The 21,919-nt window shown below is 36.9% G+C and overlaps 1 protein-coding gene across 8 annotated transcripts in view; it reads right to left on the bottom strand.

Annotated features, from left to right (window-relative positions):
- Positions 1 to 543: 543 nt before the first annotated feature.
- LOC131694264 (PTB domain-containing adapter protein ced-6) overlaps positions 544 to 21,919 on the bottom strand; it is a 160,985-nt gene continuing 139,609 nt past the window's right edge. For all 8 annotated transcript variants that reach the window (XM_058982831.1, XM_058982830.1, XM_058982835.1 and 5 more), the window contains 9 exons: positions 19,436 to 19,752; positions 19,208 to 19,372; positions 18,865 to 19,133; positions 10,679 to 10,926; positions 10,520 to 10,620; positions 10,181 to 10,463; positions 9,991 to 10,112; positions 9,216 to 9,878; positions 544 to 1,056 (listed from right to left, as the gene is read on the bottom strand). In XM_058982831.1, the coding sequence (XP_058838814.1) occupies positions 988 to 1,056; positions 9,216 to 9,878; positions 9,991 to 10,112; positions 10,181 to 10,463; positions 10,520 to 10,620; positions 10,679 to 10,926; positions 18,865 to 19,133; positions 19,208 to 19,372; positions 19,436 to 19,576 (2,061 nt within the window). In that variant the 5' untranslated portion in view covers positions 19,577 to 19,752 and the 3' untranslated portion in view covers positions 544 to 987. The remainder of the gene's footprint in view (positions 1,057 to 9,215; positions 9,879 to 9,990; positions 10,113 to 10,180; positions 10,464 to 10,519; positions 10,621 to 10,678; positions 10,927 to 18,864; positions 19,134 to 19,207; positions 19,373 to 19,435; positions 19,753 to 21,919) is intronic.

The following is a 21,919-nucleotide window of genomic DNA, read 5'->3' as shown; positions in this document are numbered from 1 at the left end:
GCTCTTTTTAAATTCTAAATAATATATCATATATCCTCTAACAAAAAATAATCTATTCCATTCTATGTTTTGTTATCGGATTTAGTACAAGACAGGATTATACTAGCATATTTATCTTATAAACAAATAAAGACATCCACTTGGTATCTACAGATAATCAGTGGACCAAATTCAAAGGGGCAACGCAAAGCAGGATTATTAGCAGTTACGTTGAAAAGATAGATACGTATACATTTTACGTAATAAAATTTAACAAAAAAAAATATCAAAAATTATGTCCGATTACGGAAAACTGGATTGAACGACACTAAAGTACGCCAATCTCCAGTATCAATAGCACCATCAGCGCGCAATTCTCGCTTCGATGGAATCCATGCAGTCTGTCACTAGTCTGCTAGTCGTCGGTAGAGAGCACTTTTGCGCCTTCAAATGTTCAGCTTAATGATTCTTGCATGCAACAAACGGAACTTGCATGCTGCGTGAAAGTTGGAATGTTTTCCCCTCCCGCTATTCCCGAATGCTAGTGGATAAAACGAGGGAAGATTGATTAACCTACAAAATTGTAAATTTATTTTCGGTGATTGAGTTAATACTTTAGCTTGATTGTTCCTAATTTGCCAATTAATTCAATTACAAAAATATATTTTCCACAATATGTAGCCAATGGCTTTTGAACATTAAATTGATATTTCAAATAGTTTTTCCTAGTAAAAAATAGCATAATCATAAACAAACTTTCGCATCCATTCGCTCTTCAACAGATCTCTAGGGTAAAAGAAGACTAATGATTAATAAATGTATATGCATAATTGTAGAGATTCTCTCGTTACAAACAAAAAATCTGAAGATAGATCTAGTGTGAATGGGAGGGTGGCGTTTTGTTCAAACCAGCAGAATCAAACAACGTACCACAGAGAAAGTAAACAAAATATATCAGACGGAACCGTAGAGGGTTTAATTTTTCGGTTATTGATTAGTGATTTCCCATCACTTTTTTAGCGGATCGAACGTATCCAGCAGGTCGTCCGAGCTAAACATGCCGTTTTTGGATATAGTCTGGAATGAAACAGAGAAAGCGATAATGGTTGTGTGAGTAAAGGAATATGTATGGTTTATGTATGAAGACAACATTTAAATAATGCCCGAATGAGTACGGTCCTTAACCTTCCAGCATATGCGCCGTTGTGTTTAACCGAAAAGCACATATCAATTGATATGTAGTCTTCGGTTTAATACAACACCTTCAGAAATTCTAGCGAGCCATACACACGAGTACCGGAGGGTTAAAATGACTTTGCCAGAGAGCTTTGATGGTCGAAAAAACTATATGTGTTCACATTTGTGATCATTTGTTCATGATTCAAAATAAAACTTTCGCTGTACCTGGGTTTCTTATTAACATTTCAAATACACTATAATTTGTGCATGTAAATCATTCATGAGTCCTACTATACATATGGGAGGTAGTTGATGGATTTAATCAAACTGCAAACCAAGTTTCGAAAACTTTCGACCATTGCACTATGGGTCATAAGGGCGGTTTTTCGGTACAAAAATCAATAACTTCCAAACCGTTCATTTTAGAGAAATTATGTCTAAGAGAATATTTTTGGAAACTAAATTAGCTTTATTTTAAAAACAAAATGTAATTAGGGTGGTCCTCTTGAACATTCTTTTCGAAAAATTATTTTTCTAACTAAATGGTATAGGAACAGGCCCGTAGCCAGGAGTTTATTTCGGGAGGGACTTAAAAAATTATTGTATAAAGCTTTTTTATTTCGATTATACAGGTTTTAACCTTATGGTTATTCGCCTCTTTTTGGGTTAGAAAATTTCTTTAGAAAAATTTCTAACCCTACATGTGCGGGATTGATGAACGAACCGTGATGAGCTGCGTAAAAGGTAATCAATTTACCAACTACGCTTTACCCGCCCCTGCATAAAGCTTTTAGTTCTAATTACTTCATATTGTCACTAGAAACTAAACGAAATTTTGAAAAGTTCTTAATGAAAACAAAGCCAAATCTAAGACAATCCATGTTCTTTGCACAAGAAAGGCTATAGTACATCAACGAATTATTGATGTTTAATTTGATTTTTATTATTTATTTTTATTTACAAGTTACAATTTACTCTCGTTGCAACAATGGATATTCTAGAGTTCTCAGTATTTATGCGCTAACCGAATATGACAATCCTTGACGGTGCTGGAAAACGCAAGGTGTTCTAAGCTACACGTTTAAAAGGTGTAGATGACGCTAAATCGAAATGAGTAGAAAAATATCCATAAAATGTTCGATCGAAGAGAATGTCGAAATTAGCACAAAATCTTCTGATTTAGCAAACGAATTGTAGATGGTTCAACTTCTATTTTCTTGATCTGGCGTCCTGTAACTATTACCAGTTCTAATGCTAACATAATTTTTTGGCATACCCCAGTTAGGAAGGAGGATCTTTGGTGATCAATAGGATCAAAATATATGGGTCATTCCACGTCTGATTTACAATCAAAATTTGAATTCCTTCCATTTTTTTTCTTGCATTCATTAGTTAAAGTAATTGACACGTATATTTTATTTTGGCTAAATATGATTTTTTTTCAAGTTATTAGTTTTTGAACTTTTGAAGTTTATAACATTGAACATTTTTCAATCACTTATAACTCGGAAACGATTCGATATATGGAAAAAAATATTAAATAAAAAAGTTGTGAGCTTACTGAAAAAAATAGCAATTTCTTTTTGTTATATAACTTATGAAATTTGCAATTGTTTGAAACAAATTGATTTTTTTAAAGTTGGACCAATTTTTTACTTATTATTTTCTTTAAATATTAAAAATCATGTTAAAATAATTGTGCAAAAATTTGGGAGTGGATATCAAAATACTTTGCGAGATATTACAATTATAAACTTAAAACAAGGCAATTTTACACCAAACGCCTAGTGATAGGCCTATTGTAATTGAAATATCTCGTAAAATACTTCGAATTTCTTTCTGAAATTTGTACACAATCTTCTCGATATAATTATAAATTATTTGAAAAAGCTAAAAAGATTTTTTTGGCTCCACCCTGAAAAAAATTTGTTACTAATATTTGCATAATACATAAATTATTTAACAAAAACAAATATTACAAAAAAAATCCGCCGAGATCTTCCGAAAACGCAGCTTTTATTATTTAATGCTTTTTTCCAGAAATCTAATAGTTTCTCAGTTATGAGGGAATGAAAAATGTCCAATTCTATTAAATTTATAAAACTTTAAAAAATCACTATATTATTAAAAGTCGATATTTGTATGTATGTGATTTATGGACTCCCAAACGGCTTAACCAATTGCCGTAAAAATTTATGCATAGTAGGAATTTGTTATGGAGCGTGTTTGTGTGCTATTGGTGGGGATTATCTGCCTACAAGAAGGCGCTTCGGAACAAATTATGGTTTCCTCCTATTTCGTTGAAAGTCGCATCAACGTGCGATGGGTATTAGCTAGTACTTTATAAAGTTCAAAAACTCATAACTTGAAAAAAAAAAAGTCAAATTCAGCCAAAGTAAAAAAATCGTGTCTATAATTTTCAGCTAAAGAGTGCAAAAAAATTGAAGGGAACTAAAATTATAGTTGTAAATCGTGGAATGACTCGCATTCTGCAAATTTAAGACTTTTTTGGGGGTATTCTCATGTCAAAAGCAAATATTTTCTAAAGTCCCCCGAAATCAAATTTATTTTGATTACATAACTATATTAAGAAGATTATGTGAAAAATTCAGAATGGAACTCGAAGTGTTACGAGACATTTCAGTTATAACAGGCCTTTCGCTGGGCGTTTAGTGTAAAATTGCCATGTTTTATGTTTATAATTGTAATATCTCGCAAAGAATTCCACTGCCAAATTTTTACACAATCTTTTTAACACGATTTTAATACTTAAATAAAATAATAAATAAAAAATTTGGTCCAGCCTTAAAAAAATTCAATTTGTTTCAAGTAATTGCAAATTTCATAAGTTATATAACAAAAAAATTGTGATTTTTTTTGGTAAGCTTATTTGAAAACGCAACTTTTTTATTTAATATTTTTTTCCATATATCGAGTCGTTTCCGAGTTATCAGTGATTGAAAAATGTTCAATTTTATAGACTTCAAAAGTTCAAAAGCGAATAGCTTGAAAAAAATATAATATTTAGCCAAACCAAAAAATACGTGTCAATTATTTTTAGCTAAAGAATGTAAGAAAACAGTTTGGAAGATGCTTGACGTTTATATTAAACGCACATTGCTCTAATCTATTACAGAAATTCAATTTGCGTATGATTTAACTAACTTTCTTTATTCAGGCCAATATCTAGCATAAAATGAGTTTTGTTAGATACCATTACTAGCGATAAATGTTAATTTTGGGACAGTTTTTGTACTCAGTTTTCTATGAAACTTCTAATTTTTTATTATACAATTCGTTTACTTGAGTCGGTTCAATGCATTAGCTAAATGAAGCCTTGAGTCTTTAATATATTTCCACGATGTAAACAATGAAAATGATAAAACGCTAATGGTTGTCCAACAGATCTCGTGCGATTGACCTGTTTACTGATTGAGAAATATTTTTCATAACCAACCGCGTCTTGGTGGTCGTTCATATCTATCTTGTACACTTCCGTATTATTATCGTGGTAACTGCTATGGACATGGCAGTTCGCGAATATCTGATTTCATTTTTGTTTTGTCCCCTTACGGGCCACCAGTGTCGACTTCCTCAATGATAATGCTGACTGTTAATTTTGAGATACTAGACGCAGTTTTTGCCGTCAATATTATATGAACAGCAGCCACAAATTTGGCAATTGTTTGTTTTTCAGGTAATCGTATTGGAGACTATGGATGTGCAAAGATGTAACGTGTATGATGATATTATCGCATTGCGTTTTGTGCGTGCAGGGTCAGCTAGGACGAAATCCTAGCTGACCCTACCCGTCTAATTCCTAGATGAGTCCTTTATAATAAATTACATTTTTTCCAAATGTGACAGGAATCTTTTAATGGCCACGGTTCAAAGAAGTTAAGTTTGTTTATTGGGGCTTTAACCTCCTGGTCGTTCGCCCGCGGTTCAAGTAAGAGGTATCAGATCTTGTAGACGAACATTGATTTTCTCATCATCCATATATATGAGAATCAACCACGTATTACAAGTTGCAAAATGACTGGTTTCGCCTAGGCTAATTTGTTGAGTAACATAAGTACTGAATGCCTGACAAGGTAGAACTCGTTAAAGGCGATGTTCGTAAGCATAACCTCTATTTTCACCTTCAGCAAATATTCCCCATCATGAAATTCGGTTATGCAAAAATTCCAGAAGTCAATAGCCTCCACGTTTGGCTGGAGCACCACTTCTTGCTTCTACGATTCAATCATCCGACGGATCACCCCAGCAAGAATTAAAGTAACAGTTTCTTTTGTTCTTCCGACGAGTCACACAATATGAAAGGAAGTGTGTTATCAGACTCGGCATACTGAGTAGATATCGTGACCGATGTCTTCGGTGGCTCGAAATAGCAATCTTCCTCACCATTCTCCCATTAATTTGTTGAAACCAAACAAGATACAATTTTTTTACGAGTTACCGAAAAACATGTTGCTTCTTAAATTTATTTTTGAAAAGTTTCGGGGGGGGGGCTTTAGCCCCCTAGCCCCCCCTCTGGCTACGTGCCTGAATTTGTGCATGTAAATCATTCATGAGTCCTACTATACATATGGGAGGTAGTTGATGGATTTAATCAAACTACAAACCAAGTTTCGAAAACCTTCGACCATTGCACTATGGGTCATAAGGGCGGTTTTTCGGTACAAAAATCAATAACTTCCAAACCGTTCATTTTAGAGAAATTATGTCTAAGAGAATATTTTTGGAAACTAAATTAGCTTTATTTTAAAAACAAAATGTAATTAGGGTGGTCCTCTTGAACATTCTTTTCGAAAAATTATTTTTCTAACTAAATGGTATAGGAAGGTTAAGTAGTTCAGCAAAGTTGTAAAAAAATGTTTTTCCAGTAACATTTTCAAACGCATCAAAGTCATAGCACTATCGGTTTTCATGCTATAATTATTTTTCTTCTTTAACTTAGGGTGTTTCTGTAAAATTCTGTTTTTTAACTATAACTTTTTAAATAGTTTTAAATGACTTATAACTCAGGAGGTTGCAAAAAGTAGCAGCTAAATTTCTACTTTTTGAAAAGTGCATCAAAAATACTATAAAATATCTCAAAATCAACTTTTCCTTTTTTATCCTTCAATGCCAAATATAAACAAGAACACGACTAGTCGTGACAGTTGAATTGGTATCAATCCCACTGATGAATCGAATCGCAGTAGCCGACGACTACTTTGATTAGGGTTGCCACCCCTCCACCCGGAGACTCCGGTTTTCGGGAGCGATCTCCGGGTCTCCGGGTTTTACATCAATTTCTCCGGGTTTGGTGGGAAGAAGCATAGGTTCTATTTTTTTGGAATTAATAGATTCTTTACAAAATATTTAAAAAGTCTAAATTAACTATTACTTTTGTTCAGATTTATTTTTCCCGAATAACGCTTCGTTTCAAGGTGGCGAAGAGTTCACCAAATATTGCTAATTTCTATCACAAAGCAATGAAAATGAAAAATAAATAAAATTTACTACAAATTAACCTTCCGGAAGTCGCGCTAGTGCACTGAGTGCACGCTGCTCTGAAAATCTAGCGAAATCGTCTTAGGGAACCAGCGGCTGCTCGTTCGGTAAGCCATATGCGCGACTTCCGGAGGGATAAGGAAAGTAATATTTCGCTATGTGCTACAATTGAAATTATTTACTGCAATTTTACCAAATCATTTCACTCTTAGTGGTGCGTATCACCAGCTGCACTAAGTTCTGGCAGATTTGTTCTAATCCAACTGACTAGGTCAACATTAAACGCGTTCTTGCGGTGTTGTTGCTACTCCAGCAGCAATCCTTAACTGGGCTAGGGAGGTGAGTTTTGCCCCTTTGTTTCGAAATTAAAATTTGTTGGTGACGAATAACCGACACCACATAGTGTGATGTCGCAGCTCTGCCTCCTTTGCTCTCCTTCTCCTGTTAGTTGTGGAGGAGAGCAATGCTTGTTCGACCTCCGCATTGAGAGTAGCTGGTGCTTTTGTATTCTTGGCACTTAGTCGGGGAAGTGAAATACTACACCACATTAAACCGATAAAACCGTTCTCAAGCGTGAAAAATATACAGTTTTACTTTAACGTGGTAATAAAAAGCGATTAAAGTGCTCTAAAATGCCTAGCAATCGCTTTGATTCCAATTTCTGTCTTGTTCCACTCAAAATCCACCACCCCCCAGATCAGTGAAAATCTCAGGGTCAAAGCCTCCCCAGAGGTGGCAACCCTAACTTTGATGAACGTGTGTAGTGCTTTGTATTATTAGTGCCGTTATAATGGATAAAAGAAAATTGTTCGATCTCTGGAAAGTGACCAAAGGTGAAAATAGAAATAAAGTCAAGTGTGCTGATTCAAATGGTCCTTAGTGAAAAATGCAAACAAACTGAGTTATTGTAGCACAGCATGTGATTACAACATAGCTAACGAATACCGAAAACCAGGAGTCTATATCCAGTATTTATCAAAATAACAAGACTTAGTAAAAGTTGTGTTTGAGGAAATAATCATTTGACGTGGGACAAAATGAAAAAAAGAATTTCGCTCAGAGTGCAAAAGCTGTAGCAATTATAACATGTAGGTAACTGGTAAATATTTAGAAAAATTTTGAAAAGACAATCATCGAATTGAGCTGAAAGTGCTCGATAAAAACTCGAATTATTTTGAGAAACCGTTAACAGTTCCTACAAAAGATTCAGTATTAAATGAGTTAGCACTTAATATTTGGGAAAAGAAACACGATGCAGATAACGATAGCGACGACGATGCTGATGATGTTGATGATTGTGATTAAAATAATCATGAGGATGACGATGATAATAAAATAGTTATGTAGAATAGTAAAATAAATATCTGCCTGAGCCTAACGTTTTCAATATTTGTTTACATATATATGAAAAGATCAAAAAATCATTTAAAATCTCGACTTTTTGATCTGGTAAAGCAGGTGCTAAATGGTGCTCAACTTAAAAACAGCCGTAAGCTGATGTCATTTGATCATGATGTTGATATTAATATTTTTTGCTGAAGGACAAAAAAGGAAAAGTTGATTTTGTGATATTTTATGATATTTTTGATGCACTTTCAAAAGAGTACAAATCTAGCAGCTTCTTTTTGCAACGTTCTGAGTTATAAGTCATTAAAAACTATCATTTTTTTAAGTGACCATAAGTCGATAGCGAAAAATGTTATCGATTAACATTCTTCGGCAGATATATACACAATGAAAGTACTGAAATTGCTTCATAGAGAGTATGAAGATAGACTATTTAAAAAGTTATAGTTAAAATACTGAATTTTTCAGAAACACCCCAAGTTAAAGAAGAAAAATAATTAAAACCGATAGTGCTATAACTTTCATGCGTTTGAAAATGTTACTTAAAAACATTTTTCTACAACTTTGCTAAAGTAAGTACCTTCCTATACCATTTAGTTCGAAAAATTTTTTTTCGAAAAGAATGTTCGAGAGGACCACCTTAGTTACATTTTGCTTTAAAAGAAAGCTAATTCAATTTCCAAAAATATTCTCTTAGACATAATTTCTCTAATATGAACGATTTGGAAGTTATTGAGTTTTGTACCGAAAAATTGCCCATGTGACCCATAGTACACTGTGTGATCATTTATACTAGCTGGTCCCAATTGAACCATGAGATACAACAATACAGTTACAGTTAGATATACCATTTTCTATTACACAGTAGCTACGTTTTGATTATCTTAGGGCCTTTTAACACTTTTGAGATGAGATGTACCAGAATGTTTTATGAATTGAAGTAATCGACCTAGAGACTCATTGCGAAACCGACACACTGGATTGTTAAACTCATCAGAACAACCATAACAAACATTTAAATAGATATCATTTCGATACCGTTAAAAGCACAATTACATTGAACAATACATTTGCTTTGGGGACAAACAAACAACCAATAAACCGGACAACGGACAACACAACTAAACACGTAACAATAATTGTCGGCAGTTCACGAAAGGTCGGTCAAAGATTCGAACTAATTTTTGTTGAACTACCGACGCTTGTACTACCTTCTGGTGGAACTGTGACGGAGGACTAGTAGTGATCAAACGTGCACCATTGAAGTTGTGATTCCCCGTGATGATGGTACCCTTGCCAGCACCGAGTTCTTTCGTGGCCATCGTCGACGTATGCTTTCCGTTTGTGCCAGCACGGTTCGCGCTACCTCTCTGGCGGTTTCTAGAGCAACTTAAATCTCTCTTGAATTCATTAAACGCCGATAGAGCAAAATCTTGAAATAGTGCTTCCGAATTAGCCAGGTCAGCGTTCGTAATCGTATTTGAGCTGGGCAATGTCGTCGATGGCATCGACTGTTGGTCGGCACGGGTATTGTCAGATGAAAAGGAGGATGGAATACTACCGGTAAGCATTTCTACGTCGCTGTTATTCTGGAACATGTCGTACGCCCTAGCATTATGTTGTACCGCGGCAAGTGGATTGTTTCTAAGGATGCTTTTTGCAGGGGCGGCCAATGTTGCAAATGGGTTCGAAAATGAACTTGTGGCTGTTGCTGCTGCTGATTGCGAAGACGTGTAAAAACCATTGTTCAAAGACAGTACGTCGTCCAGTTTGGAAGAGTTATCGGCAAAAATTTTGATCTCATCCGTGAATGTACTGTTTGAGAGAGCGGCAGAATGTACGCTCTGCGTGAAGGAACCGTCAAATGTTGTGTCCTGCCATATGAGGGTTTTAAAAGGTTTAATAATGCAAACCAGCGAGCATGGTTAAATTTAAGTAGCATGCATCATTGAGGATTAATGACTAGCGAAATGAAACTTTGCATACCTGTGGATTGAAAGGTGCCGATCCAAACAAATCCTGATATCCGTTACCATTGGTGGCACCGCCGGTGTTCTGGTGGGATGAGGTTGTCCTTCGCGGGGCAGATTTTTGTGGAGGAGGAGCCACTGAAAACAAAACCATAATTCTTATAATATTTAACCGTGAAACAATTCACCATCCGAGCATCACTTACGAATTGGAGGAGGACTTGTGGGAGCACCGAATCCGTTGCTACCATGGTTCCCGTTGGTAAAACTGTTATGGTTGCTACTGCTGCTAGTAAACAACTGTTGCCCTATGCTTTGTCTCGGTGGTTCGAATCCGAATAGATCATTGCTGATTTTATTTCCACCGATTGAAGGACTATCATTGTCCGGAGCACGCGGATCAAAATCACTATCCGAGTCGGAATTTAACAGCAAACCTTCCATCTTTGTTCCGACCGAAGGTTTGAATGCTTCAAGTGTGCTGTTGATCTGTTACGATAAAATAGAATCAGTTATCTGTAGTCAGTAGAAAAAAGTTCACAAACCTGATTCTGGATATTTCTGGGTGGAACAAGTGGAGCAAAGTGCTTCGGCGATGTTTCGATCAATAGTTGATCGTCGTTGTTTGGTAACGACACATCAATACCTAAAAGCAATTATTTTTGGTTAGATCGAATCGAAAAAGAACCACCAAGGTAATTTACCTAAATCAGGCGTCTTACTACCATTGACTGTGGCCATGTGGTTATTGACGCCGTTTTCCAACGCTGGCACTTCGCAGATATCTCGAAGACCTAGTCTCAGTAGCAATTTATCTAAGTCCGGCTTCGACACCAACTCCGAGAGGTCCTTCAGGCGTTGACGGTACACAGAGACCGTGTTCTCCAGTTGTTTATTCTGGGTTTGCAACTTTGATGCCTCCACAGTTTTACCACTGTCGTTCACGTAACGCCTGTTGGGAAAAAAATTGAGGTATATAGTTGCATAGGGTGAAAGTGTCTATTTAGGCCCTATTAGAGAGGAGGCCTTATTATTATTAAATTTTGATGTACATTATATGTATTAGGGTGGGCCATTGTTATATGGAAAAACGTAATCATAACCTCATCAACCGAGCCCAGCACTTTTTTTGGTTCCATTTGGGGTCCCAAATAGCTATCCAAAATTTGGGGTCGGTTTTGACCCGGCGTAGCACATTGCGTCTAAAATTTGTATGGAAATTAGTATGGGAAAACCTATTTTTTTGCATCTTCAATTTTACAGACTACAATTCTTTCTGCAGTATGCTAACAATTAGATAAAAGTGTATTCCAGGATATGCTGAACAGCTTTGCCGAAGGATGCATGGTGTTAGAATGTCTCTAAAACAAGTTATAGCTGTTCAAAGTTCGATAGATCGAATTAAACGCCAAAAATCTTTTCTTGCTAACACTGCGGCTGTACCAATGATATTTCAGAAAGCATACCAAAACAACATAATATATTTCAGATTTACCACGTTGGTACGTTTGGATGAATTATGCAAAAGCCTTGGCTCAATTTCATGGGCGTACGTAGTTCCTAGATTTAAATATATAGATTTAAGAATTGAGAACACAGAGTCCGACTATACGACGAGAACTGATTCATGATTTATCACATCTTGATTATGATCTGCTTTTGTGAATTAGTTCACAAAATCCAAACAGTTTGGATATTTTCTCATGAACGAAACTCTGAATTTTATTCATGAATCAATTCAATCCTCGTGAATTAATCCAATATCCGTGCTCGTAAAATAGTTCAAAAAATCACAAAATGAAATTCATATATTCGTGAACTGAACCATGATTCTTAGTATAAAAAAAGTTGTTTTGGAGGTTTTTGTTGACTTGAAAGAGCATTTGAAATAATTGATCGCCGTAAACTGATTTGCGTTTTGGAGAAATATGGTGTAAGAGGAAATGATCTTGCGTGGTTTCTCAGTTACTTAGAAAGACGTACGCAAGTTACAAGGTACAACCACGCTACATCATCGGAAGCCGAAATTAACCTTGGTGTACCACAGGGTAGTGTACTAGGACCACTTTTGTTTATCCTATACATTAACGACATGAGAAACATTTTGGAAAATGCGGAAAAATCTGTTTGCCGATGACACAGTTTTGTTTATTATCGGTAATAGTTTCGATGAGTGCATGAACCTTAAGCTGACGAAGTTTAGTGATTGGTTGAAGTGCAAAAAAACTCAAACTGAACATTTCCAAGACCAAACATGTGATTGTAACAACGCGGGAGATGAATATAAGTACTGCAACAGTTGAAATATATGGAGAGATAGTTGAACGAGTTGTAACTATCAAATATCTTGGGGTAACTTTGGACGAAAAACTAAGTTTTAATGAGCACGTGAACTATACAATCCGGAAAGCTGCCAGGAAGTTTGGCGTTCTTTGTAGGATTAATAGGTTTCTCACGTTTGACTCAAGGACAACTGTTTACAAAACCATAATAGCTCCCCATTTTGATTACTGTGCTTCTATTCTGTTCTTAGCATCCAAGAAACAGCGTAAGCGAATGCAGATCTTAAAAACCTGTTTTAATCCACCTAGCGGTGCAATTGTGCCTTTCTCAATCTTGAACACGAGAATTTTTTAGTTGCTTATATTTATTAAAAGCTTTCAAATGTATACATTACAATTTTATTATACATGACTTGACAACTATATACAAGAACAGAAATCATTAGTCGAGTTCTAAAATTTTGCAAAAGAAAAAAAACAGCCACGGTAATATATAATAAAAAAAAACCTGTTTTAATCCACCTAGAGGTGCAATTGTGCCTTTCTCATTTCTCCAAACTATGATTTGATAGCTGGTTCGTTCAATATAACATTATGGAAATGTCTTTCATTCTCATTACACTTGGTACGTAAATATAAGAGCACCTTTTTGCATTCATCGCGGTATCGGTTTGAATCGGAGTTTTCTATGTGATCGCACTCCACAACCCGTAACTCCGGAGCCGGAAGTCGGATGGAGATGGAATTTAATATCAGTTTCCGGGGACGCAACACCTTTCATTTGAGACTAAGTTCATCAAATCGGTCTAGCCATTTTGGAGAAACCAATATAACCGTTATTCTGAATTTGGATGCTTCCGGATCCGTCGATGGTGGCCAGTGTGGCCAAAGAGACTTTGAATGACTGTTGGTGACCTAGATCTACAAATTCAAGAGTTGTCTTTACATTTTGGAAAAAAATCACCTTTTTACATTCATCGCAGAATTCGTTAGAATCGGGATTTGCTGCGTGATCGTACGTATCACCCTGTAATTCAGGAACCAGAACTCGGATCCACACAAAATTCAACAGCAGCTGATGGACCTTTCATTTAAAATCAAGTTTGTCAAAATCGGCTCAGAAAATTCCGAGAAACCGAAGTGGACATTTTGTTAACAAATCCACACATACATACATACATACATACATACATACATACATACATACATACATACATACATACATACATACATACATACATACATACATACAAACATACATACATACATACATACATACATACACACATACATACACACATACATACAAACAGATATTTTGCGATCTCGGCGAACTGAGTCGAAAGTTATATGAGACTCGGCCCTCCGGGCCTCGGTTAGAAAGTTGGTTTTTGGAGCAATTGCATAACTTTTCTATATGAGAAAGGCAAAAGAATAATATTTAATTAGCTTAATCAGCATGAGTTCAATGTTATCTTCATGTGATTATATTTTGAAATGTTGGTGGAATGGGTTTGAAAGTGGAGGGAATGGGGGGTTAGTAGAGTGGGAGTGGAGGATGCGTCAGAAATACTTCATCTTATTTCGGTATACGGGGTGGATGAAGGAAATGCGGGCGTGAGGGTGGTCCAAGGGGAGGGGAGTGATGAAGGAGTGAGGTGTAAGGGCAAGGCTGGGGGGGAGGGGCAGCGACGCCATACTCAACTGCATATTTTGTTTTCCATTTGAGACTTGGTTTGAGAAAATCGGTTCAGTCATCACCGAAGAACCGATGTGACTTTAATTGTGGAATATGCCCAGAATTCCGGACTTCCGGAATCGTCGATGGTGGACAATATATTCAAAGAATGTTTGATTGGCAATCAGTTATCTAGATCTTCGATTAGAAGTAATTTGGTGATTATTTCAATAGTTTTTAGCCTCTGAGGTATTACGATTGTACTGATTTATATGGTAAATTCCAGTGTATCCTTACTAACACCCCTGTAACTCCGGAAGCAAGAGTCAGAACCGAATGAAATTCAGCAGCAGTCAATGGTATTACTGTATCTTTCATTTGAAATCAAGTTTGTAAAAATCGGTAGAGAATTCGTTGGGGAATGGCTGTGATATTAGCTTAGGAACTTGGCGGGTTCCCCGGCGTCATGAACCGCCATAGGTGGCCAATGTGGTCAAAGCTGCTTTGATTGATCATTAGTGATCCAGACCCGCAAACTAGAGTAATGTTACATCTATTTTAATATGTTTTACATCATTTGAATATCATGGTGGTACCAGTTTATATGGGAATTTGCTGTGTGACCGCACTCTTCAATACGTAACTCCGGAACCGGAAGTCGGATCAACTAAAAATTCAATAGCAGCTTATGGGAGCGTTATACCTTTCAGATGAAACTAAGTTTGCGAAAATCGGTTCAGCCATCTCTGAGAAAATTGTGAGTTTAAATGACACACACACATACATACACACAGACATTTGCCGATCTCGACGAACTGAATCGAATGGTGTATGACACTCGGCCCTCCGGGCCTCGGTTAAACAGTCGATTTTTACAGTGATTGCATAGCCTTTCTTTATATGAGAAAGGTAAAACGTAATCATAACCTCATCAACCGAGCACAGCACTTCCATTTTGGGGTCCCAAATAACTGTGCAAAATTTGGGGTCGATTGGTTTTGACCCGGCGTAGTACATTGCGTCTGAAATTTGTATGGAAATTTGTATGGGAAAACCTATTTTTTTGCATCTTCAATTTTACAGACTACAATTCTTTCTGCAGTATGCCAACAATTAGATAAAAGTGTATTCCAGGATATGCTGAACAGCTTTGCCGAAGGATGCATGGCGTTAGAATGTCTCTAAAACAAGTTATAGCTGTTCAAAGTTCGATAGATCGAATTAAACGCCAAAAATCTTTTTTGGTAACACTGCGGGTGTACCAATGATATTTCAGAAAGCATACCAAAACAACATAATATATTTCAGATTTACCACGTTGGAACGTTTGGATGAATTATGCAAAAGCCTTAGCTCAATTTCATGGGCGTACGTAGTTCCTAGATTTAAATATATAGATTAAAGAATTGAGAACACAGAGTCCGACTATACGACGAGAACTGATTCATGATTTATCACATCTTGATTATGATCTGCTTTTGTGAATTAGTTCACAAAATCCAAACAGTTTGGATATTTTCTCATGAACGAAACTCTGAATTTTATTCATGAATCAATTCAATCCTCATGAACTTATCCGATATCCGTGCTCGTAAAATAGTTAAAAAAATCATAAAATAAAATTCATATATTCGTGAACTGAACCATGATTCTTAGTATAAAAAGGCGTCTTGGCAGTTTTTGTTGACTTGAAACGAGCATTTGAAATAATTGATCGCCGTTAACTGATTTGCGTTTTGGAGAAATATGGTGTAAGAGGAAAGGCGCTTGCGTGGTTTCACAGTTACTTAGAAAGACGTACGCAAGTTACAAGGTACAACCACGCTACATAATCGGAAACCGAAATTAACCTTGGTGTACCACAGGGTAGTGTACTAGGACCGCTTTTGTTTATCCTATACATTAACGACATGAGAAACATTTTGGAAAATGCGGAAAAAACCTGTTTGCCGATGACACAGTTTTGTTTATTATCGGTAATAGTTTCGATGAGTGCATGAACCTTAAGCTGACGATGTTTAGTGATTGGTTTAAGTGCAAAAAAACTCAAACTGAACATTTCTAAGACCAAATACATGATTGTAACAACGCGCGAGATGAATAAAAGTACTGCAACAGTTGAAATATATGGAGAGATAGTTGAACGAGTTGTAACTATTAAATATCTTGGGGTCACTTTGGACGAAAAACTAAGTTTTAAAGCACGTGAACTATACAATCCGGAAAGCTGCCAGGAAGTTTGGCGTTCTTTGTAGGATTAATAGGTTTCTCACGTTTGACTCAAAGACAACTGTTTCCAAAACCATAATAGCTCCCCATTTTGATTACTGTGCTTCTATTCTGTTCTTAGCATCCAAGAAACAGCGTAAGCGAATGCAGATCTTAAAAAAACAAGGTAATCCGACTGTTACTACGATGTGACAGATTAAATAAAACACACTTGTTTTCATCTTCAGAGTAAAAAATGGAATGATGCCGCAGTACCTGTGTAGCACTGTTGTGTACGGAAGAGATGTGCACCGGTATGAAACCAGACAAGCCCTAATAATTTTCAATTTCATGCAAATCTACACATGATCATGACATTTTAATGTACTCTATTTCACAAAATTTGAAATATTTTTCGTGAAATCTTTTTTGTTTCATAAACTTTTTCATGAGATACGTATAGTTATGTCCAGCTGCTAGCAACTAGTAATAGGCACGAGAAGCAGATATAAGAAAACTGTTAAGACCTCGAACATCGTTATTCATTTGATATGATTCAGTATGATGTCTGGACAGAAAATGAAAACTGCGCTGAGCCCAAAAATATATTTTTGGGGCGGGCATAGCGCAGTTGGTAAATCGATTGCATTGTACGTAGCCAAAATCTCTATAATCGAAACAAATAAAAAATATTATACTCACAAATCGGGTTCGTGATTTAGCTCACTGATACCACGAATCAGTCACACTTTTGTGATCCAGTTCATATTGTCATTCTACTCCGAGAAAAATAATCCGATAGTAACCATAAAACAACATAGCGCGATTAGGTGACCAGAAATTTTGAATATCATGCTTTTAAAGTTTTTAAAATATCTCGATAACGTACATATACATTACGAAAATCATGACTAAGATACTAAAATTATGAACGTAAATCACTCTACTGACTCCAATATTGCGACGTGTATAGAAATAACGAATTTCGTGATAATGAAGTCGTGAACATAAATTATATTACTTGTGAATAAAATTTCAAAAATTGCGACTAAGATCCTGAAATCATGAACATAAATCACGCTACCTTGCCATAAAAATCTGATTCTAAGCTTGTGAATAAAATTGAATGAATTCTCAATGCTAACGCGATGAGAAATTACGAAAATCGTAACTAAGCTCCTGAAATCATGAACATCATTTAACTGTCGCTTTTAATTGATGTAATTTATATAAACCATATGTATCCCCAAATTATGAACAAGAATCATAACAAAAACTAAACATGCCTAGGAAACAACCACCAAAACAAACTTTCGAATATAACCCCATGTATGTATTCGGGGCGAACTAGTTTAAAATCGTTATAACTATTTTTTGAAAGTTCGCAAATAGTTACCATCTTCGACAAAGTTGTTCAGCAAGGTTTGAACTATAGTTTTATAAAGATGGTTTTTTCTACTGAGTGAAATAGCGATCTTTATAAACGTAAATGCAAAATAATTGATTTCCCCATATAAAATCCCATACAAACTTTGCACGCAATGCGCAAACCTGGAAAGCAACCGACCGCTTCCAAATTTTGCACAGGCTTTTGGGATCACAAAAGGAACTCAAAAAGTACTGTACCCACTAGTTTAAATCATTTTGAAGTTTTCCCATACAACCGCGAGCCACTCTAATGAGCATCTTCCGAGATGTAAAGTTACAATATATTTTCTAAGTGTATGTATGAACACTGGTAATTCACATATAGGGTAAGGTGGGGCAAATCCGACCTAGTAAATGGTTTTGGCTGTAAAATGATCATTTTACATCGGATCAAGTCGTTTTGTATACCAAATTAAAGGTTAGACATCTGTGCAACTTTCTATGCATAGTATTTTATTCGCATCATTGGGAAAATTTTGGGATATAAGCGTTTTACGAAAACATTCATTTTTGCTGTTTTCAAAAATGGTGGGGTAAACCCGACCGCCTTTGTGGGACTTTAATCAAAGAATTTGAATCCACTTGCATTTTTTATGCAATCACTTTAACAATCAGAAATACCCTGTAGTCAATAATGCACAAAAATCAAATCAAAAGTTGTAAAAACTCACTTATTGTCGTTTGAGCATCTCAATAAACAATATGATTTAAAAAATGCTGTCACACCACCATTTTGCTTATTTTCGATGCTCTACACGACAACATTTATATTAGTTTGTGAAAAGGTTTTTGAAACATTTTTGAAGCTTTCTGAAGATTAGCGTTGTATGTTAGATTGGTTTCCAAATCATCAAAAACGCTTATTTTCCTCATATATTTTGATAGCTTCTAAGTTTATACGATGTGTTCAAGAAATCAAATATTTATATTAATTATTCGCCTCTTCGGGTTAGAAAAATCTCTTAAGAACAATTTCTAACCCAATGTGCGAGGATGGGAATTGAACCCAGATAAGCTGCATACAAGGCAGTCGATTTACCAACTACGCTATGCACGTCCCCCAGCAATCTCTCAATTGCCCTCGAAAGTATGGAAGACGCTTCCATACTTTCACTTATCGTGCGTAACAAAAATTCAAGAGAGTAATTCTACCAGCCTAAAACTACAATCCGGCCAATTGCACACCGCATAGCCAGAATAATAATATGTCTTCAATATCTCCTTCAAGTTTACAGCTACTAAGCCCTTATCTCTGACTTAGGGGCACTTCATAATGACAACTCCAAACACTTACCTGTAGGCTAGATCGAACGCCTGCCCGATCGTGAGCGTAATGTCCGACGCGAGCTTGTTCGAGATAAACACAAAACACTCGTGCTGTCCATCCTGATCGGCCGAGTGAGACGAATGCGTATCGTCACTGGCGGCACTTAATGATTGCGTTGACGCCCCGCTGCCAGTTTTGGCGATGAAGCTGAAGAATTTTTTCACGCCCTTCTCGTCGGCACAGTACGAGATTTTGTGAAGCGGGAACTGATGCAGGATCGTCTGGGTGCGGGGTTCCTAGTTGGGGTGAATCATGTATTAGAAATTCCACTTAATTTATAATTACATAGTATTATTAGTGTTATCAGTACCTGTATCGCTACACCGTCCACACTGACAGTGATCTCGACTTTCTTCGTTTTGACGTTGCTGCCACCTTCCGCCTTTTTCATCTGCTGTGTGAACTGTAACCTCCGGATGGCTTCTTTCACTACCTCGATTCCTTTCGCTTGCTCGACGGGCGTGCTTCCGAGGAACTAACGTAAAAAGATGATAAAATGGAATGCCACTAACAAACTAAGATCAGACATGACACTCACTTTGACTAGATAGGCAACATGACCGTTGACCAGCACGTCGGGCGCGTGTAGCCAATTGCGACCGTTCTTTGTATTCTTGGCATCGTTCCCGTTTTGGCTGTTGGAGTTCTGCTTGTTCCAGAACATCAGCGTGGACGCCATCGCCGCACCGTACCTACTGCTGCCCGTTCGCTGGCCAAATCGATGTAAATGCTATCACGACACTAGAACCGCGACGATTTGGATGATCTATCTTGATGGCGGCACCTGACTGCTATTTGCTAATCCTAAACGATAACTGGCGAGTAAAAGCGCTCGGTCGGTTGTCCACTCGATGTCTGAAAGTAGAATGAGAACATGATAAGATGAAACAATAGTTTTAGTGCTCAGTAGTCTCAATTGGAACAAAACAGATGCTGTACCGTACTGGCTAGTCGCCAATATACAACCGGGTTGCCAGTGTGAAGTACTGATTTCCAAAGGAATAAAAAACAAAGGTTAAATGAGAATTATAATTTGCACGTGCTGGCAGGCGGCAAAATTATGAGCTATTACATATTTATTAGCTGCTTTCTGCGAAACATTAGGTAATTGAACTTTTGAGTATTGATTCGTAGGATAAGTATGACAACAGTGTTCTTTCAACTACTGGGAGGAGTGAGTGACTCGAGAAATTCAGATGAAAACGTGATAAATCATGAAGAGGCGTCAGTTCTATAAGACAAGTCTTATCTTTTGGCTGATACATGCTGAATATGCAGTTTATTTTAAACATATGCAATAGAAAAATATTTTAGACCAGCAGTTTTACATTTCTCGAGTACTTTTTCAAATGGACGTAAGTAGCATTGAGAGCTTCTCTTTGTTTACTTTCTCTTTCGTTTATTACGACGTCAGTACAACACTTTGTACTAATTTTCCAGTACATATCGAAAGCCGACGGTTTTTACTACAATATTATGCAAAGAGTAGAGTAGTAAATGTTGAAATGGCCGAGTAATGAACAGAAGAGAAAGACCTCAAAGAGAATCTCTCAATATACTTACGTCAATTTGAAAAAGTACTCGAGATTTATTGAAGAATTACCAAAATATACATATTCAGAGGTGGATCCAACTCCCTCCCCCTCACCAAAAAAATTCAACTTGTGGAGAAATTTTAAATTTCTTTCAATTTTAAGGTAATTTCAAATTCATGTCTTTGTATTGGTTTGCGTCATATGTCAGAAGCACTTAGCTGTGTGCTTCGGCGAATCTTTTGAAGCGTACAAGCTGTGCCAACTTTAAAGCATAGAAGACTTCGGAGGTCATAAAATGGAGGGATTTTCCGTAAAATTGCAATTCCGCCATTTTATAAGTAAAAAAACCATTAATTGAAACAATTTCTCGAAAATTCAACCATAGGCATATATTTTTTTTTTCGAGAGTTGTCCTACTGGAGCTGTAGAGCTAGGTTCTCGGAAGAGCTCCCCGTCAGAATCACACACTACAATTTGCAGACGAGACAGGCAATGTCGCCCACTAAAACACTGCATTAGGCCAATTGTAGCGGGCCGTGATTCTGAATGTGACATTCGTTGTACGGTTCAGGTATGTGCGGGCGTAGGGACTCGCGATCGCGTGTATCATCGCGAAGAGCTCGAGCATTTGTAGTTAACGTGTTCGATCGCGTGTGCGTTTGTATGTCGCGTGTGCTAACGTGTATGTAACTTCGCGTGTATAAATTCTATTTTATAACCGTGTGCATTTCGCATATTCGCGTGTGTTCTTGGGTAATAGCGCGGACCGCGAGTCTAATACTTTATTTTTTGGTGTACTGCTAAGATGCTAAAAGAGTGTGAGATCTTCCATATCACTAGAGTGCCCGGTGATGTCGCCATGGAACGTTTTGTCTAGTGGATATGTGGACTTATTTTTTTTTGGTCCCACTGAATGTATGGACCTAAGTTATTAGGACAGAGAGTAATGGTTTCCGGAAGTGACCGATTCATGAGCGCGCGAAAACGGACGTTTGTAGGTTCGTGTTTGGGACAGCGTTTGAAACTTCGTGAGTGCTAAAACGTTCTCCTTATTACCGGGATGTTATTAAGTTTGCGCGATCGCGAACGTAGGCGTGCGTTGTTAATCGCGAATGGCTGAAGCGTTCGTACGTTAACGTGTTTGTCACGTGTGCTCGCGTTCATGTGACTTCGCGTGTACAAGACTGGATTTTGTAACCGTGTGGCATTTCCTATATACGCGTGCGTTCTTGGATGGTCACGCGGACCTTCATTCTGATAGTTAGTTTTTGGTGTACAATTCACATTCTGACAGGGAGTAAGTTACCCCATATCACTAGAGTCCTTGGTCATGTCGCCATGTAACGTGGTGTCCAGTGGATATGAGAGCTTTGTTTTTTTAATTGATCCAATTGAAGGCATGGACCTAGTCTGCTGATATCAAGGATAGAAACATCCGGAAGGGACCGATTCATGATCGTGCGAGTGCGGGAGTTTTTAGGTTCACG

The sequence above is a fragment of the Topomyia yanbarensis genome, chromosome 3 (genome assembly GCF_030247195.1).
Source record: "Topomyia yanbarensis strain Yona2022 chromosome 3, ASM3024719v1, whole genome shotgun sequence".
Taxonomy (NCBI): domain Eukaryota; kingdom Metazoa; phylum Arthropoda; class Insecta; order Diptera; family Culicidae; genus Topomyia; species Topomyia yanbarensis.
The sequence above is the reverse complement of the archived record's forward strand: the minus strand, read 5'-3'. Positions and strand labels throughout refer to the sequence as shown.